General features: G+C 43.0%; 1 protein-coding gene across 3 annotated transcripts in view; it reads left to right on the top strand.

The window, feature by feature from the left end:
- SCML2 (Scm polycomb group protein like 2) overlaps positions 1-25,976 on the top strand; it is a 141,457-nt gene that overhangs the window by 67,880 nt on the left and 47,601 nt on the right. For 2 of the 3 annotated variants that reach the window (XM_069757331.1, XM_069757332.1), the window contains exons 3-6: positions 3,756-3,826; positions 21,249-21,483; positions 23,982-24,070; positions 25,674-25,917. In XM_069757331.1, the coding sequence (XP_069613432.1) occupies positions 3,756-3,826; positions 21,249-21,483; positions 23,982-24,070; positions 25,674-25,917 (639 nt within the window). The remainder of the gene's footprint in view (positions 1-3,755; positions 3,827-21,248; positions 21,484-23,981; positions 24,071-25,673; positions 25,918-25,976) is intronic. The other variant, XM_069757333.1, reaches the window with a different exon arrangement.

The raw sequence follows: 25,976 nt of genomic DNA, 5'->3' as shown, positions 1-25,976 counted from the left end.
GCCGATCGTTGTAGAGGTTACAGAACGCAATGCTTATTAATAATCTTGTCACCAAGGATAGTTATTTTTATATATGGGAAAAATTAAGATATGGAATATGAAAAGAGGACTTAAAGCAGAACCCTTTCTGAACTGCCTAGCAGTGAAAGAAATGACATTCTACCAAAATGCCAGACATACTATAACTAGAAAGATTTAATAAGGTGTCATATCCATTAGACTACAAATGATCATAACGGACAATTTTAGCCATGAAAACACATATATGGGCGGCACGGTGGCGCAGTGGTTAGCACAGCAGCCTTGCAGCGCTGGAGTCTTGGGTTCCAACCCCACCAAGGACAACATCTGCAAAGAGTTTGTATATTCTCTCCGTGTTTGCGTGGGTTTCCTCCGGGCACTCCGGTTTCCTCCCACATTCCAAAGACATACTGATAGGGATTCTAGATTGTGAGCTCCATCTGGGACAGCGATGATAATGTATGCAAAAAATGTAAAGCGCTGCGGAATATGTTAGCGCTATATAAAAATAAAAATAAAGATTATTAAAGATTATTATTATTATTATTATTAAAAATAAAGATTATTATTATATACATATTAGATATAAGTAGTTTGATGGCTGAACAAGCGATTGTCTGATGACTGATTCTTTCACAAATTAAGTCATACACTTTATAGTACAAATTGACAATCATAGGTGTTCAACCTGGCCATATATTTGCACCAGAGGACAAAAGATGTTTCTGAAAAATGTCTTCAAAGAACCACTGCAGAGTTGTGTTTTTTTTATTACTTCACCGCTGCAGTGGTGCTACTAATCTAACTTCCCTGACCCTAGAATTATACTTACCAGCCGCCTTCTTTAGCTGTTCCGTTCCCTCACTGCCATCTTGTGACCTCAGCTTCTGACTGACCGGAAATCAGAGGTAACAGTGACAAGCTCTCAGTGTAAGTGTACCGTCACACTAAACGATATCGCTAGCGATCCGTGACGTTGCAGCGTCCTGGCTAGCGATATCGTTCAGTTTGACACGCAGCAGCGATCAGAATCCTGCTGTGATGTCGTTGGTCGCTGCAGAAAGTCCAGAACTTTGTTTCGTCGCTGGCTCTCCCGCAGACATCGCTGAATCGGCGTGTGTGACACCGATTCAGCGATGTTTTCGCTGGTAACCAGGGTAAACATCGGGTTACTAAGCGCAGGGCCGCGCTTAGAAACCCGATGTTTACCCTGGTTACCAGCGTAAACGTAAAAAAAAAAAAACAGTACATACTTACCTTCCGCTGTCTATCCCTTGGCGCTCTGCTTCTCTGCCCTGTGTAAGCACAGCGGCCGGAAAGCAGAGCGGTGACGTCACTGCTCTGCTTTCCGGCCGCTGTGCTCAGTCAGTGCAGGAAAGCACAGCGCCGGGGACAGACAGCTGAAGGTAAGTATGTAGTGTTTTTTTTTTTTTTTTTACGTTTACGCTGGTAACCAGGGTAAACATCGGGTTACTAAGCGCGGCCCTGCGCTTAGTAACCCGATGTTTACCCTGGTTACCGGGGACCTCGGGATCGTTGGTCGCTGGAGAGCTATCTGTGTGACAGCTCTCCAGCGACCAAACAGCGACGCTGCAGCGATCCGGATCGTTGTCGGTATCGCTGCAGCGTCGCTTAGTGTGACGGTACCTTAAGTCTATAAGTGCCTCATTCTGGCTATTACAGATTTTCGAATCGCCCAGCAAACACTGGAGCAATGTGGCAGGTCACAAGCTTCTGGAGACCACCTGAACGGTGCTAATAGAAGGTGTAGACAATGGCTGGTAAGCATAATACTAGGGGCAGGGAACTTGCAGTAGTAGCCCTACTCCAGTCCTGCAATAAATTAATGCTGGAGTGGTGCTTTAAAGGAAATATAGATTGTAGACAAAATATCTTGTGTATTGGCCAATAAATTCAGGCTTGGCCATCATTTTTCCCGATGATGGTGTGTCAAGGCTTGGATAAGTCCGTTTGTCAAATTTTACCCACCAGCATTTGTTTTGGTCGACACCAACATTAACTAACGTGTACGAGTCCGATCACCATGTTTATAGTGTTAGCTGACTGATGACACCCCATATGAAATGAAATTGGCTTAGGCTGAATTTTTGGTCTGGATGAAAAAAATTTCAACAAATGATGTTTCAACGAATGTTAAGAAAGACTGATCATTACAAGCACTTTTAATTAACCATGCAATCTTAGTGGCTGTTCAGCCATCAAACTAATTTTATCTAATGTGCATGGCCATGTTTTCACTGTACAGTATGATACACCTTCTTTAGAGGAGACTTTTTCAGCCGGTCAGCAAATTAACTATTGCAATTAATAGTCAGTATGAATCTATTTACATGTCCAATTCCATTATCCACAAAAGTGATCTGTTGCCACTGCATGGGAGTAGGAGTGCCTCCTTTTAGCTGCCAGCATCCATAGCTCTTCTTTTGATTAGCCAGCCTAGTACAGCATTATTGCAGCAGCTTGACACATGTGACGACATGCCAGTCTGGCTGGTCGAAAGAAGAACTGTGGATGCCATCAGGTAAGTTGCGGTACTCCTGCTCCTGTGAAGCAGAAATAGACCACTTTCATTACAGATGGAGCGGGACACGTTAACACTAGTGATGAGCGAGTATACTCGTTGATCGGGTTTTCCCAAGCATGCTCAGGTGATCTCCGAGTATTTTGACGTGCTTGGAGATTTAGTTTTCCTCTCCTCAGCTGCATGATTTGCGACTGCTAGATAGGCTGAGTACATGTGGGAATTTCCAATCTAGCAGTCGCAAATCATGCAGCTGAGGAGAGGAAAGCTAAATCTCCAAGCACGCCAAAATACTCGCAGACCACCCGAGCATGCTCGGTAAAACCTGAGCAACGAGTATACTTGCTCATCAATAGTGAACACCAACTCTATCAACTATACATTACTACTGGCCTAAATCTGGCTACACCAGTTTAGATTTTGAAATCATTTCTTCCAACCCCATTTCACCATAAACTTGCTCACGTTGGCCAAGCATGAATGTCTTCTCCATAGGGAGAGAGAAGTATTGGTGCTCATACACCTTAGATAGCTATTTACCCTTACTATGGCCATATACATGAATGAAATGGTGAAATGGGAGTAAGTCTCTGCCAGATACCTTAATCGGGTACCTTTATAACCTCCCGGTCCTTCTGTCTGAGGCAAGTTGGAAAGCCCTCCTAAACATTAGAAGGTTTACCTATCCTCACAAAATTGTCTCGTTAGGCCAACTATAATGTGTATGGGGGCCAAAATTCCTTGGGTGATTTCTTCTCTTCCTTACAAACAAAAGGATCTGAGGTGTTAAAAATGTACATTCTTGACCCTCATGTTCCCCGTAACAATATGAGGGACCACGAAAATCTGCAGTAATGGCTGACATTCTAAGTATCAGGATTCTAGAGGTTAAAGGTCTCACATATTTTAGTAAACAAATGCCATCAAATTATTCAGTTTCCTAGGATTTTGAGTTGCTTATTCTCGTACACCAGTGGTCTGTTTTCTGCCAATATTTGTTGCAGGATATTGGACATATTGGAAGTGACTCTCTTGCTGTGTACATCCACTTATTCTGTTTGTGGATGACGAGAATAATTTAAAACCAGTTTTATACTTGTCGTTACAGCTGGAATATATTTTCTGTTAATGTGGACTGATTGCTTTTGTGGCCTTTCGTGTTTATATCCACTAAATTCTCATCTATTTTCAGAAATGTTTAACTGGGAAGAATACTTGAAGGTTACTGGTTCGATTGCAGCTACTTCTCACTACTTTAGACAGGTACGCTATTCTCCCGGTGACTTAAAGGCAACCTGCCACCACTCCTAAAATTATTATTATTATTTATGCAACGCCAACATATTCTGCAGCACTTTACAATTGAACCAGAACATGTACAGACAAGACATCCCAAAGTAACACATAGTTTTTAACAGTTACAGAAGGAGTAAGGGCCCTTCTCGCAAGCTTATAATCTAAGGAGATGGGAGGACACAATAGCTAAGACATGCTTGTCATATAATGTCCAGCCATTATTATAATACTGTATCTACTCGAGTATAAGCCGAGATTTTCAGCCCCTTTTTTAGGCTGAAAGTGCCCCTCTCGGCTTATACTCTAGTCTTTGTCCCAGGGGGTTGGCAGGGGAGGGGGAGCGGTGGCTGTCACATCATACTCACCCGCTCCTGGTGCGGTCTTTGCATGTCCCTGCTTCTCCTTTGCCCGCAGCTCTTTCCGTGTTCACCGGTCACGTGGTACCGCTCATTAAAGTAATGAATATGGACGCGACTCCATTCCCATAGGGGTGGAGCGCATATTCTTTACTTTAATGAGCGGTACCAGTGACCGCTGAACAGAGGAAGAAGCTGCCGGCGTCAGAGACCATCGCATCGGGGGAGCAGATGATTATGACTGCGGAGGGTGAGCATTGCGATATTCACCCGTCCCCGTTTCACCGCCGTGTGCCGCTGTGTTTTCCGCGTTCTCTGGCTGTGACGTTCAGGTCAGAGGGCGCGATGATGTGTTTAATGTGCGCGTCGCCCTCTGCCTGAACAGTCACTGCAGAGAGACAGAAGACAGAGCGGCGCTGGAACGGGGACAGGTGAAAATCACAAGTGCCGGTATCCCCGCCTGCTCAGGACAAGAGGTGAGTATGTCATTTTTTTTTTAATCGCAGCAGCATATGGGGCAAATGTTTCTATGGAGCATCTTGGGGGCCATAATCAACCTTTATCCAGCATTGTATGGGGCATAATATTCTATTGAGCATCTGATCTACTATATAATTGTCTAAGGGTCACTTCCGTCTGTCTGTCACGGATATTCATTGGTCGCGGCCTCTGTCTGTCACGGAATCCAAGTCGCTGATTGGTCGTGGCAAAACGCCCACAACCATTGCCAATCAGCGACGGCCACAGTCCGGCGGCAATATGGCCGCTCTTTCCTCCCCGCAGTCAGTGCCCGCTCCATACTCCCCTCCAGTCATCCCTCACACAGGGTTAATGCCAGCGTTACCGGAGTGCGGTGTAACGCACTCCGGTTACGCATCTATTAACCCTGTGTGACCAATTTTTTACTATTGATGCTGCATACGCAGCATCAATAGTAAAAAGATCTAATGTTACAAATAATAATAATAATAATAAAAAAAACTTTATTCTCACCCTCCGACGTGGCGCTGTCCTCGGCAGTGCAAGTGGCAGGTTCCGGTGCTAAGGATGCTATGCGAGAAGGACCTGCCATGTGACCGCGACGTCATCACAGGTCCTGCGCTCATACCAACCCTGGGACCGGAAGCTGCCGCGTGCACCGCACACATGCGACAGGACTACAAGGGGCCCTCGGAAGGTGAGTATATGTTTATTTTTAATTTTTTAACCTGTTACATACGTGGCTGGGCAATATACTACGTACCTGGGCAATATACTACATGACTGGCCAATATACTACGTGACTGGGCAGTATACTACGTGTCTGTGCTGTATACTATGTGGCTCTGTGCTGTATACTATGTGGCTGTGCGATATACTATGTGGCTGGGCAATATACTACGTAACTGGGCAATATACTACGTGGCTGGGCAATATACTACGTGGCTGGGCAATATACTACGTGGCTGGGCAATATACTACGTGGCTGGGCAATATACTACGTGGCTGGGCAATATACTACGTGGCTGGGCAATATACTACGTGGCTGGGCAATATACTACGTGGCTGGGCAATATACTACGTGGCTGGGCAATATACTACGTGGCTGGGCAATATACTACGTGGCTGGGCAATATACTACGTGGCTGGGCAATATACTACGTAGCTGGGCAATATACTATGTAGCTGGGCAATATACTACGTAGCTGGGCAATATACTACGTAGCTGGGCAATATACTACGTGACTGGCCAATATACTACGTGACTGGGCAGTATACTACGTGTCTGTGCTGTATACTACGTCGCTGTGCAATATACTATGTAACTGGGCAATATACTACGTAACAGGGCAATATACTACGTGGCTCTGTGCTGTATACTATGTGGCTGTGCAATATACTATGTGGCTGTGCAATATACTATGTAACTGGGCAATATACTACGTGGCTGGGCAATATTCTACTTGGCTGGGCAATATTCTACTTGGCTGGGCAATATACTACGTGGCTGGGCAATATACTACGTGGCTGGGCAATATGCTACGTGGCTGGGCAATATGCTACGTGGCTGGGCAATATACTATGTGGCTGGGCAATATACTATGTGGCTGGGCAATATACTACGTCGCTGGGCAATATACTAGGTAGCTAGGCAATATACAGTACTACGTGGCTGGGCAATATACTACGTCACTGGGCAATATACTACGTGGCTCGGCAATATACTACGTGGCTGGGCAATATACTATGTGGACATGCATATTCTAGAATACCCGATGCGTTAGAATCGGGCCACCATCTAGTGGGGGCATAATCAACCTTTATGCAGCATTATATGGGGCACATTTTCTATGAAGCATCTTATGGGGCTATAATCAACCTTTGTGCAGCATTATGTGGGGTATATTTTTGTATGAAGCATCTTATGGGGCCCATCATAAACTTTATGGAGCATATTTTATTATGGAGTATCTTATGGGGCCCATCATGAACTTTATGGAGAATTATATGGGGCATATTTTATTATGGAGTATCTTATGGGGCCCATCATAAACTTTATGGAGCATTATACGGGGCATATTTTGTATGGAGCATCTTATGTGGCCCATCATGAACTTTATGGAGCATTATATGGGGCGTATTTTGTATGGAGCATCTTATGGGGCCCATCATGAACTTTGTGGAGCATTATATGGGGCTCCTGATTCAATATGGATAATCAAAAACACTTAACCTACTGATATCTCAATTAACCCCTTTACCCCCAAGGGTGGTTTGCACGTTATTGACCGGGCCAATTTTTACAATTCTGACCACTGTCCTTTTATGAGGTTATAACTCTGGAACGCTTCAACTGATCCCGGTGATTCTGACATTTTCTCGTGACCTATTGTACTTCATGATAGTGGTAAAATTTATTTCATATTACCTGCGTTTATTTGTGAAAAAAATTGAAATTTGGCGAAAATTTTGAAAATTTTGCAATTTTCCAACTTTGAATTTTTATGCAATTAAATCACAGAGATGTCACACAAAATACTTAATAAGTAACATTTCCCACATGTCTACTTTAAATCAGCACAATTTAGGAACCAAATTTTTTTTTGTTAGGGAGTTATAAGGGTTAAAAGTTGACCAGCAATTTCTCATTTTTACAACACCATTTTTTTTAGGGACCACATCTCATTTGAAGTCATTTTGAGGGGTCTGTATGATAGAAAATACCCAAGTGTGACACCATTCTAAAAACTGCACCCCTCAAGGTGCTCAAAACCACATTCAAGAAGTTTATTAATCCTTCAGGTGTTTCGCAGGAATTTTTGGAATGTTTAAATAAAAATGAACATTTAACTTTTTTCACACACAATTTACTTCAGCTCCAATTTGTTTTATTTTACTAAGGATAATAGGAGAAAATGGACACCAAAAGTTGTTGTACAAATTGTCCTGAGTACGCTGATACCCCATATGTGGGGGTAAACCACTGTTTGGGCGCTTGGCAGAGCTTGGAAGAGAAGGAGCGCCATTTGACTTTGCAATGCAAAATTGACTGGAATTGAGATGGGACGCCATGTTGCGTTTGGAGAGCCCCTGATGTGCCTAAACATTGAAAACACCCCACAAGTGACACCATTTTGGAAAGTAGACCCCCTAATGAACTCGGCTAGATGTGTTTATAACGCAGAGCCGTGAAAATAAAAATTATTTTTTATTCCCACAAAAATTATTTTTTAGCCCCCAGTTTTGTATTTTCCCAAGGGTAGCAGGAGAAATTTGACCCCAAAAGTTGTTGTCCAATTTGTCCTGAGTACGCTGATACCCAATATGTAGGGGGGAACCACAGTTTGGGCGCATGGCAGAGCTCGGAAGGGAAGGAGCACCATTTGGAATGCAGACTTGGATGGATTGGTCTGCAGGCGTCACGTTGCATTTGCAGAGCCCCTGATGTAACTAACAGTAGAAACCCCCCCACAAGTGACCGCATATTGGAAACTAGGCCCCCCATGGAACTTACCTAGATGTGTTGTGAGAACTTTGAACCTCCAAGTGTTTCACAACAGTTTATAACGCAGAGCCGTGAAAATAAAAAATCTTTTTTTTCCCACAAAAATTATTTTTTACCCAGTTTTGTATTTTCCCAAGGGTAACAGGAGAAATTGGACCCCAAAAGTTGTTGTCCAATTTGTCCTGAGTACGCTGATACCCCATATGTTGGGGTAAACCCCAGCTTGGGCGCATGGGAGAGCTCGGAAGGGAAGAAGCACTGTTTTACTTTTTCAACACAGAATTGGCTGGAATTGAGATCTGATGCCATGTCGTGTTTGGAGAGCCCCTGATGTGCCTAATCAGTGGAAACCCCCAATTATAACTGAAACCCTAATCCAAACACACCCCTAACCCTAATCTCAACGGTAACCCTAACCACACCTCTAACCCAGACACAACCCTAATCCCAACCCTATTCCCAACCGTAAATGTAATCCAAACCCTAACTTTAGCCCCAACCCTATCTTTAGCCCCAACCCTAGCACCAACGGGAAAATGGAAATAAATACATTTTTTTAATTTTTCCCTAACTAAGGGGGTGATGAAGGGGGGTTTGATTTACTATTTATAGCAGGTTTTCTAGCGGATTTTTATGATTGACAGCTGTCATACACTAAAAGACGCTTTTTATTGCAAAAAAATATTTTTTGCGTTACCACATTTTGAGAGCTATAATTTTTCCATATTTTGGTCCACAGAGTCATGTGAGGTCTTGTTTTTGGTGGGACAAGTTGACATTTTTATTGGTAACATTTTCGCGCACGTGACATTTTTTGATTGCTTCTTATTCCAATTTTTGTGAGGCAGAATGACCATAAACCAGTGTTTATACCGTTCCGCGTTTGGTAAACTGGATAAAGCAGTTTTATTCTTCGAGTCAGTACGATTACAGTGATACCTCATTTATATCAATTTTTTATGTTTTGGCGCTTTAATACGATAAAAACTATTTTATAGAAAAAAATAATTATTTTTGCATTGCTTTATTCTGAGGACTATAACTTTTTTATTTTTTTGCTGATGATGCTGTATGGCGGCTCATTTTTTGCGTGACAAGATGACGTTTTCAGCGGTACCATGTTTATTTATTTCCGTCTTTTTGATCGCGTGTTATTCCTCTTTTTGTTCTGCGGTATGATAATAAAGCGTTGTTGTTTGCCTTGTTTTTTTTTTTTTTTACGGTGTTCACTGAAGGGGTTAACTAGTGGGACAGTTTTATAGGTCGGGTCGTTACGGACGCGGCGATACTAAATATGTGTACTTTTATTGTTTTTTTTTAAATTTAGATAAAGGAATGTATTTATTGGAACAATATTTTTTTTTTAAATTATTACGGTAATTATTATTTTTTTGTTTACACATGTAATTTTTTTTTTTACTTTGCCCCAGGGGGGACATCACAGTAAAGTGACAGATCGCTGATCTGACACTTTGCTGTGCACTGTGTCAGATCAGCGATCTGACGCGCACAGCTCCAGGCTTACAGGTGCCAGCTCTGAGCAGGCACTTGTAAGCCACCTCCCTGCAGGACCCGGATGCAGCCTGCTGCAGGGAGGAAGGTAGGATGATATCGCGTTGCTCCGAGGGTCTCAGGGAAGCACGCAGCGAGCCCCCTCCTTGCACGATGCTTCCCTATACCGCCGAAACACCGCGATCATGTTTGATCGCAGTGGGCCGGGGGTTAATGTGCCGGTGGCGGTCTGTGACCACTCCTGGCACATAGTGCCGGATGTCAGCTGACACCCAGCCGCGCTCTCCCCGTGAGCGCGGCTGATCGCGCTGGACGTACTATTCCATCTTTGGCAAAAAGGGGTTAATTTTATTTTTATTGGTACCTATTTTTATTTTTGAAATTTACCAGTAGCTGCTGCATTTCCCACCCTAGGCTTATACTCGAGTCATTAAGTTTTCCTAGTATTTGTGGCAAAATTAGGGGTCTCGGCTTATACTCAGGTCGGCTTATACTCGAGTATATACGTTACATAAGGGTTATGATATAAAGCTGCATCTCTACGTTTGTTTTTTCATCTTAACTCACAGTCATTATATGTGGGGGCTGCCTTTTCCTTTGGGGTATTTCTCTGAGGCAAGGTAGGCTTATTTTCTATCTTCAGGCTAGCTAGTTTCTCAGGCCGTGCCGAGTTGCATAGGGAGCGTTAGGCGCAATCCACGGCTGCCTTTAGTGTTGTTGGAGAGGATTAGGGATTGCGGTCAACAGAGTTCCCACGTCTCAGAGCTCGTTCTTGTTTTTTGGGTTATTGCCAGGTCACTGTATGTGCGCTGACCTCTATGTCCATTGTGGTACTGAATTACCTTTCATAACAGTACTGGAGGCCAAAAGTACTAATGATTCTCAATAGACGGAAAAAAGAAGTTCTGAGACCATTTTTTTTTTCCTGCACTGTGTTTTGCCTTTTTTTTCCCCTAGACATTTGGGTGGTTCAGGACACAGGTGTAGCAATGGACATTAAAGGTCTGTCTTCATGTGTGGATCAGCTCACGGCAAGAGTACAAAGTATTCAAGACTTTGTGGTTCAGAATTCTATGTTAGAACCGAGAATTCCTATTCCTGATTTGTTTTTTGGAGATAGAACTAAATTTCTGAGTTTCAAAAATAATTGTAAACTATTTCTGGCTTTGAAACCTCGCTCCTCTGGTGACCCAGTTCAACAAGTTAGGATCGTTATTTCTTTTTTGCGTGGCGACCCTCAGGACTGGGCATTTTCTCTTGCGTCAGGAGATCCTGCATTAAGTAATATCGATGCGTTTTTCCTGGCGCTCGGATTGCTGTACGATGAGCCTAATTCTGTGGATCAGGCAGAGAAGAATTTGCTGGCTCTGTGTCAGGGTCAGGATGAAATAGAGGTATATTGTCAGAAATTTAGAAAGTGGTCCGTACTTACTCAGTGGAATGAAGGTGCGCTCGCAGCTATTTTCAGAAAAGGTCTCTGAAGCCCTTAAGGATGTCATGGTGGGATTTCCTATGCCTGCTGGTATGAATGAGTCTATGTCTTTGGCCATTCAGATCGGTCGACGCTTGCGCGAGCGTAAATCTGTGCACCATTTGGCGGTATTACCTGAGCTTAAACCTGAGCCTATGCAGTGCGATAGGACTTTGACCAGAGTTGAACGGCAAGAACACAGACGTCTGAATGGGCTGTGTTTCTACTGTGGTGATTCCACTCATGCTATTTCTGATTGTCCTAAGCGCACTAAGCGGTTCGCTAGGTCTGCCACCATTGGTACGGTACAGTCAAAATTTCTTCTGTCCGTTACCTTGATCTGCTCTTTGTCATCCTATTCTGTCATGGCATTTGTGGACTCAGGCGCTGCTCTGAATTTGATGGACTTGGAGTATGCTAGGCGTTGTGGGTTTTTCTTGGAGCCCTTGCAGTATCCTATTCCATTGAGAGGAATTGATGCTACGCCTTTGGCCAAGAATAAGCCTCAGTACTGGACCCAGCTGACCATGTGCATGGCTCCTGCACATCAGGAGGTTATTCGCTTTCTGGTGTTGCATAATCTGCATGATGTTGTCGTGTTGGGGTTGCCATGGCTACAAGTCCATAATCCAGTATTAGATTGGAAATCCATGTCTGTGTCCAGCTGGGGTTGTCAGGGGGTACATGGTGATGTCCCATTTCTGACTATTTCGTCATCCACCCCTTCTGAGGTAACTGAGTTCTTGTCTGATTACCGGGATTTATTTGATGAGCCCAAGTCCGATACCCTACCTCCGCATAGGGATTGTGATTGTGCTATCGATTTGATTCCTGGTAGTAAATTCCCAAAAGGTCGACTGTTTAATTTATCTGTGCCTGAGCACGCCGCTATGCGGAGTTATGTGAAGGAGTCTTTGGAGAAGGGGCATATTCACCCGTCATCGTCGCCATTAGGAGCAGGGTTCTTTTTTGTAGCCAAGAAGGATGGTTCACTGAGACGTTGTATAGATTACCGCCTTCTAAATAAGATCACGGTTAAATTTCAGTACCCCTTGCCATTGTTATCTGATTTGTTTGCTCGGATTAAGGGGGCTAGTTGGTTCACCAAGATAGATCTTCGTGGTGCGTATAATCTTGTGCGTATTAAGCGAGGCGATGAGTGGAAAACTGCATTTAATACGCCCGAGGGCCATTTTGAGTATCTAGTAATGCCATTCGGACTTGCCAATGCTCCATCAGTGTTTCAGTCCTTTATGCATGACATCTTCCGAGAGTACCTGGATAAATTCCTGATTGTGTACTTAGATGACATTTTGATCTTCTCGGATGATTGGGAGTCTCATGTGAAGCAGGTCAGAACGGTGTTTCAGGTCCTGCATGCTAATTCTTTGTTTGTGAAGGGATCAAAGTGTCTCCTTGGTGTTCAGAAGGTTTCATTTTTGGGGTTCATCTTTTCCCCTTCTACTATCGAGATGGACCCTGTTAAGGTCCAAGCCATCCATAATTGGACTCAGCCGACATCTCTGAAAAGTCTGCAAAAGTTCCTGGGCTTTGCTAATTTTTATCGTCGCTTCATCTGCAATTTTTCTAGTATTGCTAAACCATTGACCGATTTGACCAAGAAAGGTGCTGATGTGGTCAATTGGTCTTCTGCTGCTGTGGAAGCTTTTCAAGAGTTGAAGCGTCGTTTTTCTTCTGCCCCTGTGTTGTGTCAACCAGATGTTTCGCTTCCGTTCCAGGTCGAGGTTGATGCTTCTGAGATTGGAGCAGGGGCTGTTTTGTCGCAGAGAAGTTCTGATTGCTCGGTGATGAAACTATGCGCCTTCTTTTCCAGGAAGTTTTCGCCTGCTGAGCGAAATTATGATGTGGGCAATCGTGAGTTGCTGGCCGTGAAGTGGGCATTCGAGGAGTGGCGTCATTGGCTTGAAGGAGCTAAGCATCGCGTGGTGGTCTTGACTGATCATAAGAACTTGACTTATCTCGAGTCCGCCAAGCGGTTGAATCCTAGACAAGCTCGTTGGTCGTTGTTTTTTGCCCGTTTTGACTTTGTGATTTCATACCTTCCGGGCTCTAAAAATGTGAAGGCGGATGCTCTGTCTAGGAGTTTTGTGCCCGACTCTCCGGGTGTATCTGAGCCGGCGGGTATCCTCAAAGAGGGAGTAATTGTGTCTGCCATCTCCCCTGATTTGCGGCGGGTGCTGCAGAAATTTCAGGCTAATAAACCTGATCGTTGCCCAGCGGAGAAACTGTTTGTCCCTGATAGGTGGACGAATAAAGTCATCTTTGAGGTTCATTGTTCGGTGTTGGCTGGTCATCCTGGAATCTTTGGTACCAGAGAGTTAGTGGCTAGATCCTTTTGGTGGCCATCTCTGTCGCGGGATGTGCGTACTTTTGTGCAGTCCTGTGGGATTTGTGCTCGGGCTAAGCCCTGCTGTTCTCGTGCCAGTGGGTTGCTTTTGCCCTTGCCGGTCCCGAAGAGGCCTTGGACACATATCTCTATGGATTTTATTTCAGATCTTCCCGTCTCTCAAAAGATGTCAGTTATTTGGGTGGTCTGTGATCGCTTCTCTAAGATGGTCCATTTGGTACCCTTGTCTAAATTGCCTTCCTCCTCTGATTTGGTGCCATTGTTTTTCCAGCATGTGGTTCGTTTACATGGCATTCCAGAGAATATCGTTTCTGACAGAGGTTCCCAGTTTGTTTCGAGGTTTTGGCGAGCCTTTTGTGGTAGGATGGGCATTGACTTGTCTTTTTCCTCGGCTTTCCATCCTCAGACTAATGGCCAGACCGAACGAACCAATCAGACCTTGGAAACATATCTGAGATGCTTTGTTTCTGCTGATCAGGATGACTGGGTGTCCTTTTTGCCTTTGGCTGAGTTCGCCCTTAATAATCGGGCCAGCTCGGCTACCTTGGTTTCACCGTTTTTCTGCAACTCTGGGTTCCATCCTCGTTTCTCTTCAGGGCAGGTTGAGTCTTCGGACTGTCCTGGTGTGGATACTGTGGTGGACAGGTTGCAGCAGATTTGGACTCATGTAGTGGACAATTTGACTTTGTCCCAGGAGAAGGCTCAACGTTTCGCTAATCGCAGACGCTGTGTGGGTCCCCGACTTCGGGTTGGGGACTTGGTTTGGTTATCTTCTCGTCATATTCCTATGAAGGTTTCCTCTCCTAAGTTTAAACCTCGTTTTATTGGTCCGTATAGGATTTCTGAGGTTCTTAATCCTGTGTCTTTTCGTCTGACCCTTCCAGATTCTTTTTCCATACATAACGTATTCCATAGGTCATTGTTGCGGAGATACGTGGCACCTATGGTTCCATCTGTTGATCCTCCTGCCCCGGTTTTGGTGGAGGGGGAGTTGGAGTATATTGTGGAGAAGATTTTGGATTCTCGTGTTTCAAGGCGGAAACTCCAGTATCTGGTTAAGTGGAAGGGTTATGCTCAGGAAGATAATTCCTGGGTCTTTGCCTCTGATGTCCATGCTCCCGATCTTGTTTGTGCCTTTCATATGGCTCATCCTGGTCGTCCTGGGAGCTCTGGTGAGGGTTCGGTGACCCCTCCTCAAGGGAGGGGGGTACTGTTGTGAATTCTGTGGCAGAGCTCCCTCCTGTGGTCACAAGTGGTACTTCGGCTGATTCTCTCTGTGAGCTTCCGTTGGTGGAGGAAAGTGGCACTGCGGCTTCTGAGTTTCCTTCCTCAGGTGATGTGGGGAAGTCGTTAGGTGCTGCTCTATTTAACTCCACCTAGTGCTTTGATCCTGGCCTCCAGTCAATGTTCTAGTATTGGACCTGTTTCCTCCTGGATCGTTCCTGTGGCCTGCTGCTCTGCATAGCTAAGTTCCACTTTTGCTATTTTGTTTGCTGTTTTTTCTGTCCAGCTTGTCTATTTGTTTTTTCCTGCTTGCTGGTAGCTCTGGGACACAGAGGGTGTACCTCCGTGCCGTTAGTTCGGTACGGAGGGTCTTTTTGCCCCCTTTGCGTGGTTTTTGTAGGGTTTTGTGTTGACCGCAAAGTTACCTTTCCTATCCTCGCTCTGTTCAGAAAGTTGGGCCTCACTTTGCTAAATCTATTTCATCTCTACGTTTGTTTTTTCATCTTCACTCACAGTCATTATATGTGGGGGCTGCCTTTTCCTTTGGGGTATTTCTCTGAGGCAAGGTAGGCTTATTTTCTATCTTCAGGCTAGCTAGTTTCTCAGGCCGTGCCGAGTTGCATAGGGAGCATTAGGCGCAATCCACGGCTGCCTTTAGTGTTGTTGGAGAGGATTAGGGATTGCGGTCAACAGAGTTCCCACGTCTCAGAGCTCGTTCTTGTTTTTTGGGTTATTGCCAGGTCACTGTATGTGCGCTGACCTCTATGTCCATTGTGGTACTGAATTACCTTTCATAACAGCGCCCCCCCCCCCCCCCGCGTCAGCGAACGTTGTGATTGGCTGATCAATTCTGACCAGCCAATCACTGCAATGTTACAATATAGTAAAAAAATATTATATCATGTGACATGCTGTGATTGGTACTGTCTGAGACCGCACCGATCACAGCGGTCACAATGGGTTGGGTAATTGCCATGTCACCTCTCCCTGATTAGTTGCTGACCAATCCGCGCCAAAGGGGTTAATCTAAAATAGCGCGCACACCATCTTTACCTTCGAGTTGGCATGCAGAGTGCTTCTATACCCCCTCTGTGTACTTGAGAGAGAGAGAGAGAGAGAAATTCATTGGTGGCCAGTGAGATCCTGCTGCAATCTGATCTCCTCTGGTGTCTCCTGTGCGGTGTGCTGGCTGCTATGACTGATCTGTGATCACAGCAGCAGCAGTTCCCCAATCCCTGTTCCAGTCTCCATCCCTCCCACTCCCAGTTGTATTTTTGGCTCTCTTTTTTGCGCGGTGTTCTGCGCTTTGCATATGTGCTTTTCTCATGTCCGCAGCACTCTTATCAGTGGCAATGGACTTCTTTTTTTGGCTAGTTGGAGTAGAGGACGTCGCATTGTGACGTCAAATTTTTTTTTTTTACCAAAAAAATAATGGTTATTATAAAGTAGCTTTATAGTTAGGGAGGTAGCTAGTGAACATAAATGTTATTGACATCCGATTTTGTTTATAAAAAAAAATATTAGTAGTTAGTGCAGAGTAGCTTTATAGGTATGGAGGAAGCGTGTTTCTTTTAATAAAAAAAAAATTATAACCGGGCAATTTTTTAGCTGGGGCATTAAGGGAGCATTGTAGTGTTAGTGACATCTGTTTTTCTTTTGCAATAGGTAACTTTATAGGAAGGTCATTGTAGTGAATGTCGCTAATTTATTTTAGACAAACATTTTTTTTATATAACATCTGCTGATGTTTCTTTTCATTTTTTTCTCTTCTCAGTGTTTCTTCTAAATATTTCCTTTTTTCTTTTTACTTACTTTTACAATAAATAGTACCCTTTATACAAGCCCCACACAATACATGTGTAAAAACTCCACTTACATATATCTCCAGTGTTTTGAAGAGCAAAAAAAAAAATGTCCCATTCGTCAAGAAGACACTGTTCACTAGAGGAGGCTTACATTTTCCTTGCCTCCTGCATGGATTCAGGCAGTGAGGAAGATACCACATTCCTCTTCCTCCTTCTCCTCATCTAGTGAGAGTGGACCCCCAGCAAGGCTCCCTAGGACCCAGGCAACCCCTTCAGCAATCGATCCCATATGGAAAATTATCAGCCTGTCTTTCCAGATTTCATTGGCAGCTCAGAAAACCAATTTCACATCACTGAAATTGACTTTTTCAAATTCTTTTTCGGTGAGGAAATAATAAATCTTATGATGGCCCAGAAAAATTTGTATGCCCATCAGTTTTTCACCCAAAATCCCACGTCATCATACTCCAGATGGACCCCTGTAAATCCAGCAGAGATGTTGACATTTTGGGGCATTGTGCTGTATATGGGCATAGTCAAAAAACAGAGCTTCGGCGATACTGGAGTACTGATAGTCACTACAGCACCGGTATTCCATATGGTCATGATAAGGACACAATTTGAAGCTATCCAAAAATGTTTGCATTATGGTATTAACGCGAAGTGTCCTCCCCCAGACGATCCTAACTTTGATCATCTATATAAAATTCAGTTAGTAGTTGAACACTTCAGCAGAAAATTTTGACAATACCTGCCCAGTAAGAGGACCAGATACCGAATTATACTGTACAAGCTGTGCGAGAGTACCTCAGGTTACACACACAGATTAAAGCTGTGTGCACACGATGCAGAATTTGTGTGGATCCGCAGTGGATTTTTCCACGCAGAAACGCAGTTCCGCACGGTGATTTACAGTACAATGTAAATCAATTGGAAAAAAAACTTTGCTAATGGTACTGAAAATTCCACATGAAAACCGCTGCGGAACAAAAGAAGTAGCATGCTACTTATTTTGTGCAGAACTGCAGCGTTTCTGACGCCTTCCATAATAGACATCCGCAGGGGCAAAAACCGCAAAAAATCCGCATCAAAACCGCGGCAAATCCGCACCTGCGGTTTCTGCCAGGAGATGCAGATTTTCTGCGGAAAATTCTGCATCTCACTCCGCATCGTGTATACATAACCTTAGGGTCTACGAAGGGAAGAATGCCAAGATTGACCCCTCTGAATGGCCCCCTGTCCTGGGTGTGAGTGGGAAAATTGTGTTGGAATTGCTGCACCCACTGCTGGGTAAGGGTTATCACCTCTACATAACTTTTACACCAGCATCCCACTTTTCAATAACCTCTCTGTCAGAGGTACAGTTGCATGCGGCACCGTGCGAAAAAATCAGAGGGGCCTCCCTAAGCTGCTAATAGGGCAACTGCTGAGAAAGGGTGACCGCAGAGTCCAATGCAGCGACAACATGCTGGTGGTCAAGTACTAGGACCAGTGGGATGTCCTTATCCTTTACCACCATACATTGTGACAACAACTCCCTTGTCGCTGCCTGAGGTATCACAACAGAAGACCCAAAGCCACATTGTATCTTGGATAATAAGGGCATGGGGGGGTGTAGATCTATCAGGTCAAGTCCTCAAACCATACAGTGCCATGCGAAAATCTAAACTATGGTGCAAAAAATTGGCCCTGCAAATTGTACAGATGGCTCTGTACAATGCTTTTGTGCTGTTTTGATCTTCAGGCAATATGGGGTCCTTCTCAGTTTCTGGAGAAAATCATCAAGGCCCTAATGTTTGGCACTCAGTAAGGTGAGGGCGCCAGTACTTCTGAAACTGTTGGTGCCTGTATCGTACCAGGTCATCATTTTCCAGCAGAGGTTCTCCAAATAGCAAAGAAGGGAAGAACATTAAAAAAGTGCCGAGTATGCTCCAGGATAGTAATCGGAAAGACACAATTTACTGGCCTTTGCATTAAGGATTGCTTCAAAGCTTACCACACGTCTATAAATTAATAACATTTGTTTTTACTCTCTTGACACAAGACACTTTTATAATCTGATATACTCCTCACAACTTACACATACCACAACATCAAATTCATATGCCAGTAAAACCAAAAGCATAAATATAATTATCATTCTTATAACTATGCTCTAGATAAATTCCTTGAGGGGTCTAGTTTCCAAAATGGGGTCACTTGTGGGAATTTCCATTGTTTAGGCACATCAGGGGATCTCCAAACACGACATAGCGTGCGCAGACCATTCCATCAAAGTCTGCGCTCCAAACAGTCACTCCTTCTCTTCCGAGCTCTGCCGTGCGCCCAAACAGTAGTTTTCCACCACATATGGGGTATCCATCTACTTAGGAGAAAATGAACCCCAAAAATTGTTGTGCAGGTTCCCCTGTTACCCTTGTGAAAATAAAAAAAATTTGGGACTAAAAAAACTTTTTCTGCAGAAAAAATTATTTTTAATTTTCACGGCATAAAGTTATAAATTTCCATGAAGCACCTGGGGATCCAAGTTGCTCACCACATATTTAGACAAATTCCTTAATGGGGGGGGGGGAAGGCGAGTTTCCAAAATGAGCCACTTTGTGGCCCAAACAGCAGTTTTCCACCACATATGGGGGTATCCGCCTACTCAGGAAAAAGTGGACCCCAAAAATTGTAGTGCACTTTGTCCTGAGTAGGTAGATACACAGCAGGGCTCGGAAGGGAAGGATCATCACTTGACTTTTGAACACAAAAATTGGCTGGAATCGAGAGAGGACGCCATGCCACATTTGGAGAGCCCCTGATGTGCCTAAACAGTGGAAACCCCCCACAAGTGGCTCATTTTGGAACCTCCCCCGCCCCCCAAGGAATTTATCTAGATATGTGGTGAGCAACTTGAACCCCCAGGTGCTTCACGAAAATGTATAGCTTTAAGCCGTGAAAATTAAAAATAAAAAAAAATTTCTACAGAAAAAAGTGTTTTGGTTTTTTTAGCCCTAATTTTTTTTAATTTTCACAAGGGTAACAGGGGAAACTGCAGAACAATTTTGAGGGTTCATTTTTTTCCTGTTACCCTTGTGAAAATAAAAAAATTGGAACTAAAAACATTTTTTTAGAATTTGTTTTTTAATTTTTACGGCTCAACATTATAAACTTCTGTGAAGCACCTGGGGGGTCAAGATGCTCACTACACATCTAGATAAGTTTCTTGAGGGGTCTAGTTTCCAAAATGTGGTCACGTGCTGGGTTTCCACTGTTTAGGCACATGAGGGGTTCTCCAAACGTGACATGGCTGCCACTCTCGATTCCAGCCAATTTGCGTTCAAAAAGTGTTCTGTGTCCTTCCGTTAAAAATGTTAATTTTTTCCTTTCACATTTCTTCAGTTCCTATCAAGCACCTGAAAGGTTAATAACATTCTTGAATGTGGTTTTGAGCACTTTGAGGGGTGCAGTTTTTAGAATGGTGTCATTTTGGGGTATTTTAGGTCATATAGGCCCCTTCAAAAAAAGTTTTGAAGTTTTGTTGTAAAAATGAGAAATCGCTGGTCAACTTTTAAGCCTTCTAATTTACTATAAAAAAAAAAAATGATGTTTCAAAAATTGTTCTGATGTAAAGTAGACATGTGGGAAATGTTATGTATTAACTATTTTGTGTGACATATCTCTCTGGTTTAAGGGAATAAAATTGAAAATTGGGTAAAATTTCGCAAATTTCCAAAATTTCTAATATTTTCACAAATAAAAGCAAGTCATATTGAACAAATTTTACCACTATCATGAAGTACAATACGTCAGGAGAAAACATTCTCAGGATCAGTGAGATCTGACGCGTTCCAGAGTTATTACCACATAAAGCAACACTGGTCAGAATTGAAAAAGTTGGCCGGGTCAGGAAGGTGAAAACAGGCTTCGGGTGAAGGGGTTAAAGGAAACATGTCACCATGATCTTGCGGTGACTGACGGCTTTCTCTGTATCCACTTGCGCGAAGATAGCTGTCAGTCGCTGATAGGACTGTGAACTGGACCAAAAATCCCAGAAAGGGCAGAGGATTAAATTATTAAATCACAGGTAAGACTGAAACTTTTCTCACAAAATTATATACCATTCTATTCTGCTCCGCCTGCTCTACAACATGGTGTCTGCAGAACTGATGTAAAGAGTTGTGTTCCTTCCCTGCGCCACCCCTCCTGGTCTAATATTGATGAAGTGTCCATAGGAAGTTTTAAATAATGATGTTTTTTTAATTTTTTTTTTACTTTTCATTTTTTAGACTCTCGTTGAAACATTGAACTTGTCATAACAAATCACAAGTTTTTTTTTTTTTTTTAAATCCTTGTCATGATCAGCAGTTCAGATGATTAAGAAACCATGTGTAATGTTTCTCAGATCTCAAAGTAAAAAAGGGATGTGTATGGTCCAACATTTCACCTTGATAAGTCAACCACATGCTGATATCATCCCTATTAATGGATATATTCCTACTCCTAAGTACTATCCCTGCTGCTATAACCTGTCTAATTCAGATCCAGAGACTGTACGGGGCGGCCTGTACACTGTAGATGTGAGTCCCCACAATGGTGACCCCTCTTTGGACATTTAGTGGAATGGTTTGCTGCTATTATCTTTTGTACAGTGTGAACCAGGATTTTATATTCTGTTCTTTGTAGTCTAGGATCCCACCCAGTAATGAATTTAAAATTGGCATGAAAGTGGAAGCTCATGACCCTCGAAATGTTACCTCCGTTTGTATAGCCACTGTTGTGGGAATCTCTGGAGCTCGCTTGCGTTTACGACTGGATGGCAGTGATGATAAAAATGACTTCTGGAGGCTGGTGGACTCATCGGATATCCAGCAAATTGGTACATGTGAAAAAACGGGCGATATGCTGCAGCCACCCTTGGGTAAGAGGCTGGGTTTAGGTCTTTACAGTATACTGGAGAAGGCCACATTGTGATGCAGTGACTGATCACTTCCCTAGCACTGAGAAGTAAAGCTGTGTTCACACACAGCATTTTTGCTGCAGAGAAAAAGCTGCGTTTTGCAGTACCAGCAAATGCTATCGGATTTCTGAAATCTCATGCACGCAGCTTATTTTTTCTTTTTGCTGACTGAATTTGAGAACCGCAGCATTTTTTTTAAAATCTGCAGCATGACAATTCTTTCAGCATGTTTGCACCCATAGAAAGCAATGAGAAAGTGCCAAAACACTAAATAAAATAACTGATATTTTGGACCTGTACTGTAGACAAATCATACGTATAATGTCGCAAGCATGCGTTTTGAAGTCTGCGTTAATGCTGCCAAGAGAGCAGGCTTTGGCTGCAGAAAAAAATGCTGCCCAAAAAATGCATATGAACATAGTCTGAAGGAGTAGGCTTGAAAAAGCAAAACCAGTCATAGGGCTACATTTGAGGAGCTGTACTCTGTAATAGAGTAATGCAAAATGCTGAAGGCTATTATTATTAATAATGATGATAATGACAATAATAACTGATGTCAGGGACAGTGGCATGTGTAGTATAAGCATAATTTGTACATCTTGCATAGTTCTTCCAATATCCGTACCCACTGGATAGCATGCAGCAGAGCAAGCTTTGCATATACAGTGGGGCAAAAAAGTATTTAGTCAGTCAGCAATAGTGCAAGTTCCACCACTTAAAAAGATGAGAGGCGTCTGTAATTTACATCATAGGTAGACCTCAACTATGGGAGACAAACTGAGAAAAAAAAATCCAGAAAATCACATTGTCTGTTTTTTTTATCATTTTTTTTGCATATTATGGTGGAAAATAAGTATTTGGTCAGAAACAAACAATCAAGATTTCTGGCTCTCACAGACCTGTAACTTCTTCTTTAAGAGTCTCCTCTTTCCTCCACTCATTACCTGTAGTAATGGCACCTGTTTAAACTTATCAGTATAAAAAGACACCTGTGCACACCCTCAAACAGTCTGACTCCAAACTCCACTATGGTGAAGACCAAAGAGCTGTCAAAGGACACCAGAAACAAAATTGTAGCCCTGCACCAGGCTGGGGAGACTGAATCTGCAATAGCCAACCAGCTTGGAGTGAAGAAATCAACAGTGGGAGCAATAATTAGAAAATGGAAGACATACAAGACCACTGATAATCTCCCTCGATCTGGGGCTCCACGCAAAATCCCACCCCGTGGGGTCAGAATGATCACAAGAACGGTGAGCAAAAATCCCAGAACCACGTGGGGGGACCTAGTGAATGAACTGCAGAGAGCTGGGACCAGTGTAACAAGGCCTACCATAAGTAACACACTACGCCACCATGGACTCAGATCCTGCAGTGCCAGACGTGTCCCACTGCTTAAGCCAGTACATGTCCGGGCCCGTCTGAAGTTTGCTAGAGAGCATTTGGATGATCCAGAGGAGTTTTGGGAGAATGTCCTATGGTCTGGTCTGATGAAACCAAACTGGAACTGTTTGGTAGAAACACAACTTGTCGTGTTTGGAGGAAAAAGAATACTGAGTTGCATCCATCAAACACCATACCTACTGTAAAGCATGGTGGTGGAAACATCATGCTTTGGGGCTGTTTCTCTGCAAAGGGGCCAGGACGACTGATCCGGGTACATGAAAGAATGAATGGGGCCACGTATTGTGAGATTTTGAGTGCAAACCTCCTTCCAGCAGCAAGGGCATTGAAGATGAAACGTGGCTGGGTCTTTCAACATGACAATGATCCAAAGCACACCGCCAGGGCAACGAAGGAGTGGCTTCGTAAGAAGCATTTCAAGGTCCTGGAGTGGCCTAGCCAGTCTCCAGATCTCAACCCTATAGAAAACCTTTGGAGGGAGTTGAATGTCCGTGTTGCCAAGCGAAAAGCCAAAAACATCACTGCTCTAGAGGAGATCTGCATGGAGGAATGGGCCAACATACCAACAACAGTGTGTGGCAACCTTGTGAAGACTTACAGAAAACGTTTGACCTCTGTCATTGCCAACAAAGGATATATTACAAAGTATTGAGATGAAATTTTGTTTCTGACCAAATACTTATTTTCCACCATAATATGCAAATAAAATGTTAAAAAAAACAGACAATGTGATTTTCTGGATTTTTTTTTCTCAGTTTGTCTCCCATAGTTGAGGTCTACCTATGATGTAAATTACAGACGCCTCTCATCTTTTTAAGTGGTGGAACTTGCACTATTGCTGACTGACTAAATACTTTTTTGCCCCACTGTAGTTATACTTCAGTATACAGGAAGGGTAAAGAATGGAGCAATTATAGAACTGCAGCATTTTTACAAATCCGGGATATTGTATGTATTTTTTCTATTGAATATTTATATTATAAAGTAAATTAGGATCTGAATATAAACAGTGTAGCCTCATATTTGTAGTGATAGTTCTATGCTCTCTCTGGAAGGATTCCGGATGAATGCCTCTTCCTGGCCTATGTTTCTGTTAAGAACACTAAATGGAGCAGAAATGGCACCCGCTACATACTTTAAAAAGGTAAGAAATAAAAGTCCATGATTTTCCTATAAATATTTTTAAGGGTTGAAACTTTCCTTAGTTGTTCTCCAGCTATATTAACACATACATTTCCATATTATCATCAATGTCAAACTGTTCTTTTTTTTCTCTCGTGTCATCCGTTCTGCATCCATTTTTTTTAATCCCCTCTGTTTAAAAAAACAAAACAAGACGTAATGAGGTAGTCAGTATGAACTTTTTATCCATTGACTCTTAGCACTGGATCAGTGAAAAACGGATGGAACGCTGAAGTATAAAGTATGTCTCCCCATCTGCATGGACTTTAGCAGCCAACTATCATCTGCAGAAAAGATGAAAATAGCACCTGCTCTGAGACTCGCTGACCTGGGACGGATCCATTTTTAAAACTGACGCGTGAATGAATTACCCTATGGGTCCGAATCATGTTTGGGGAAAAAAAACGCAAACGGACATGTACAACAGATGTGTGAATGTAGTATTTATGGGTTATATCCAAAAATTAAAGTTATCCCCTATGCTTGTGGACCCTATAAATAGGATATAACTTTCTGATCGTGTGGATTCCAACAATTTTAGATCTGAACTCTGGAATCACAGGAACCGTGCTTTACAGTCTCCACCTGAATTGGTGAGACATGCTCCATTCATTGTCCATGGGACTCCTGAGTATGGCACTTGGCTAACTCTTGTAGTCTCATAGACAATGAATGGAGCAGAGGGTGAGCATGAGCACTAGCATCTCTGCTCCATCCAGGATGCATCTGCAAAGCTCCATTCTCGTGGTTCCAGAGCGTCATCTCACAATCGTTAGGTGTCCCAAAGTTCAGACCTCCAGCAATCAGCAAGTTATCCCCTATGCTATGGATAAAGGATCACTTAATTTTTCGGGGGCTTAACATTTTATGGTGAGCCCTTATATAGTGGCTGAAAACTGCGGTGAAAAGTGGTTTTACTCTGTATCTGTGCAATTTTCAAATCGATTGTTAATGCAGTCCTGTAGGTAAAGGTAAGTTTTACCCGCAAATCCACATAGTTTTTAACAGTCAGTTTGAAAACATCAAAACAGTCAGTCGAAAATGGTCAGAATGTTTGTTTTCGTCCTTTTCTGTGATTTCTTTGAAAGTCCTACATTTTTCAACATAGCACAAAATGTGTGCCAAAATATCTAGGCGAGCCAATTTTTCAAAAAATTTGCAAATGATCAAATCATCAGGAAGACCCCCCATCCTGAAAAATTGCAAACTAATAAAACATTGGTCAAACATAATAAAATACACTTCATAAAAGCACAATTTTTAAAGAGTAAGGCGCAAAAAGAAAAACTCCAAAAATGGACACCGGCAATAGTGAATCAGGCCCTTTGTCCCCTCGAGAATAAGGTATGCAAATTAGCTTTTCTTCAGGAGCAAAAATGAATCTATAACATCACCTATAGCTAGCTACACCGGAAAGGTGAGCATGGTGGTGTGGGGTGCCAATCCAGACGGGCAACAGCCATTCCACACTATTTGTGCCTTTTGGCCTTGAATCTTTTTTTGTGTGTGTCTTCTAGCTATTCAAAGAGGGAAAAAACTAATTTCTATATTTTTTTTTTCAACAGGAACCACAAAAACCATCTCAGAATTTATTTAAATCTGGATTGAAGCTGGAAGCTGTGGACAAAAAGAATCCATTTCTAATCTGCCCGGCGACGGTTGGAGATGTGAAAGGAGATGAAATATTCATCACATTTGATGGATGGAGGGGAGCCTTTGACTACTGGTGCAAATATGACTCTCGTGACATCTTTCCTGTTGGGTGGTGCAGCATAACTGGAGACTCTTTACAGCCCCCAGGAAACAACGGTAGGTAACATGACCTTTAAGATGCAGTGAATATTAAAGAGTCCGTCCTAAGCGTTTGT

The sequence above is a fragment of the Ranitomeya imitator genome, chromosome 3, assembly GCF_032444005.1.
Source record: "Ranitomeya imitator isolate aRanImi1 chromosome 3, aRanImi1.pri, whole genome shotgun sequence".
NCBI classification, from domain to species: Eukaryota; Metazoa; Chordata; class Amphibia; order Anura; family Dendrobatidae; genus Ranitomeya; species Ranitomeya imitator.
This window is presented reverse-complemented; position numbering and strand designations above follow the sequence as displayed.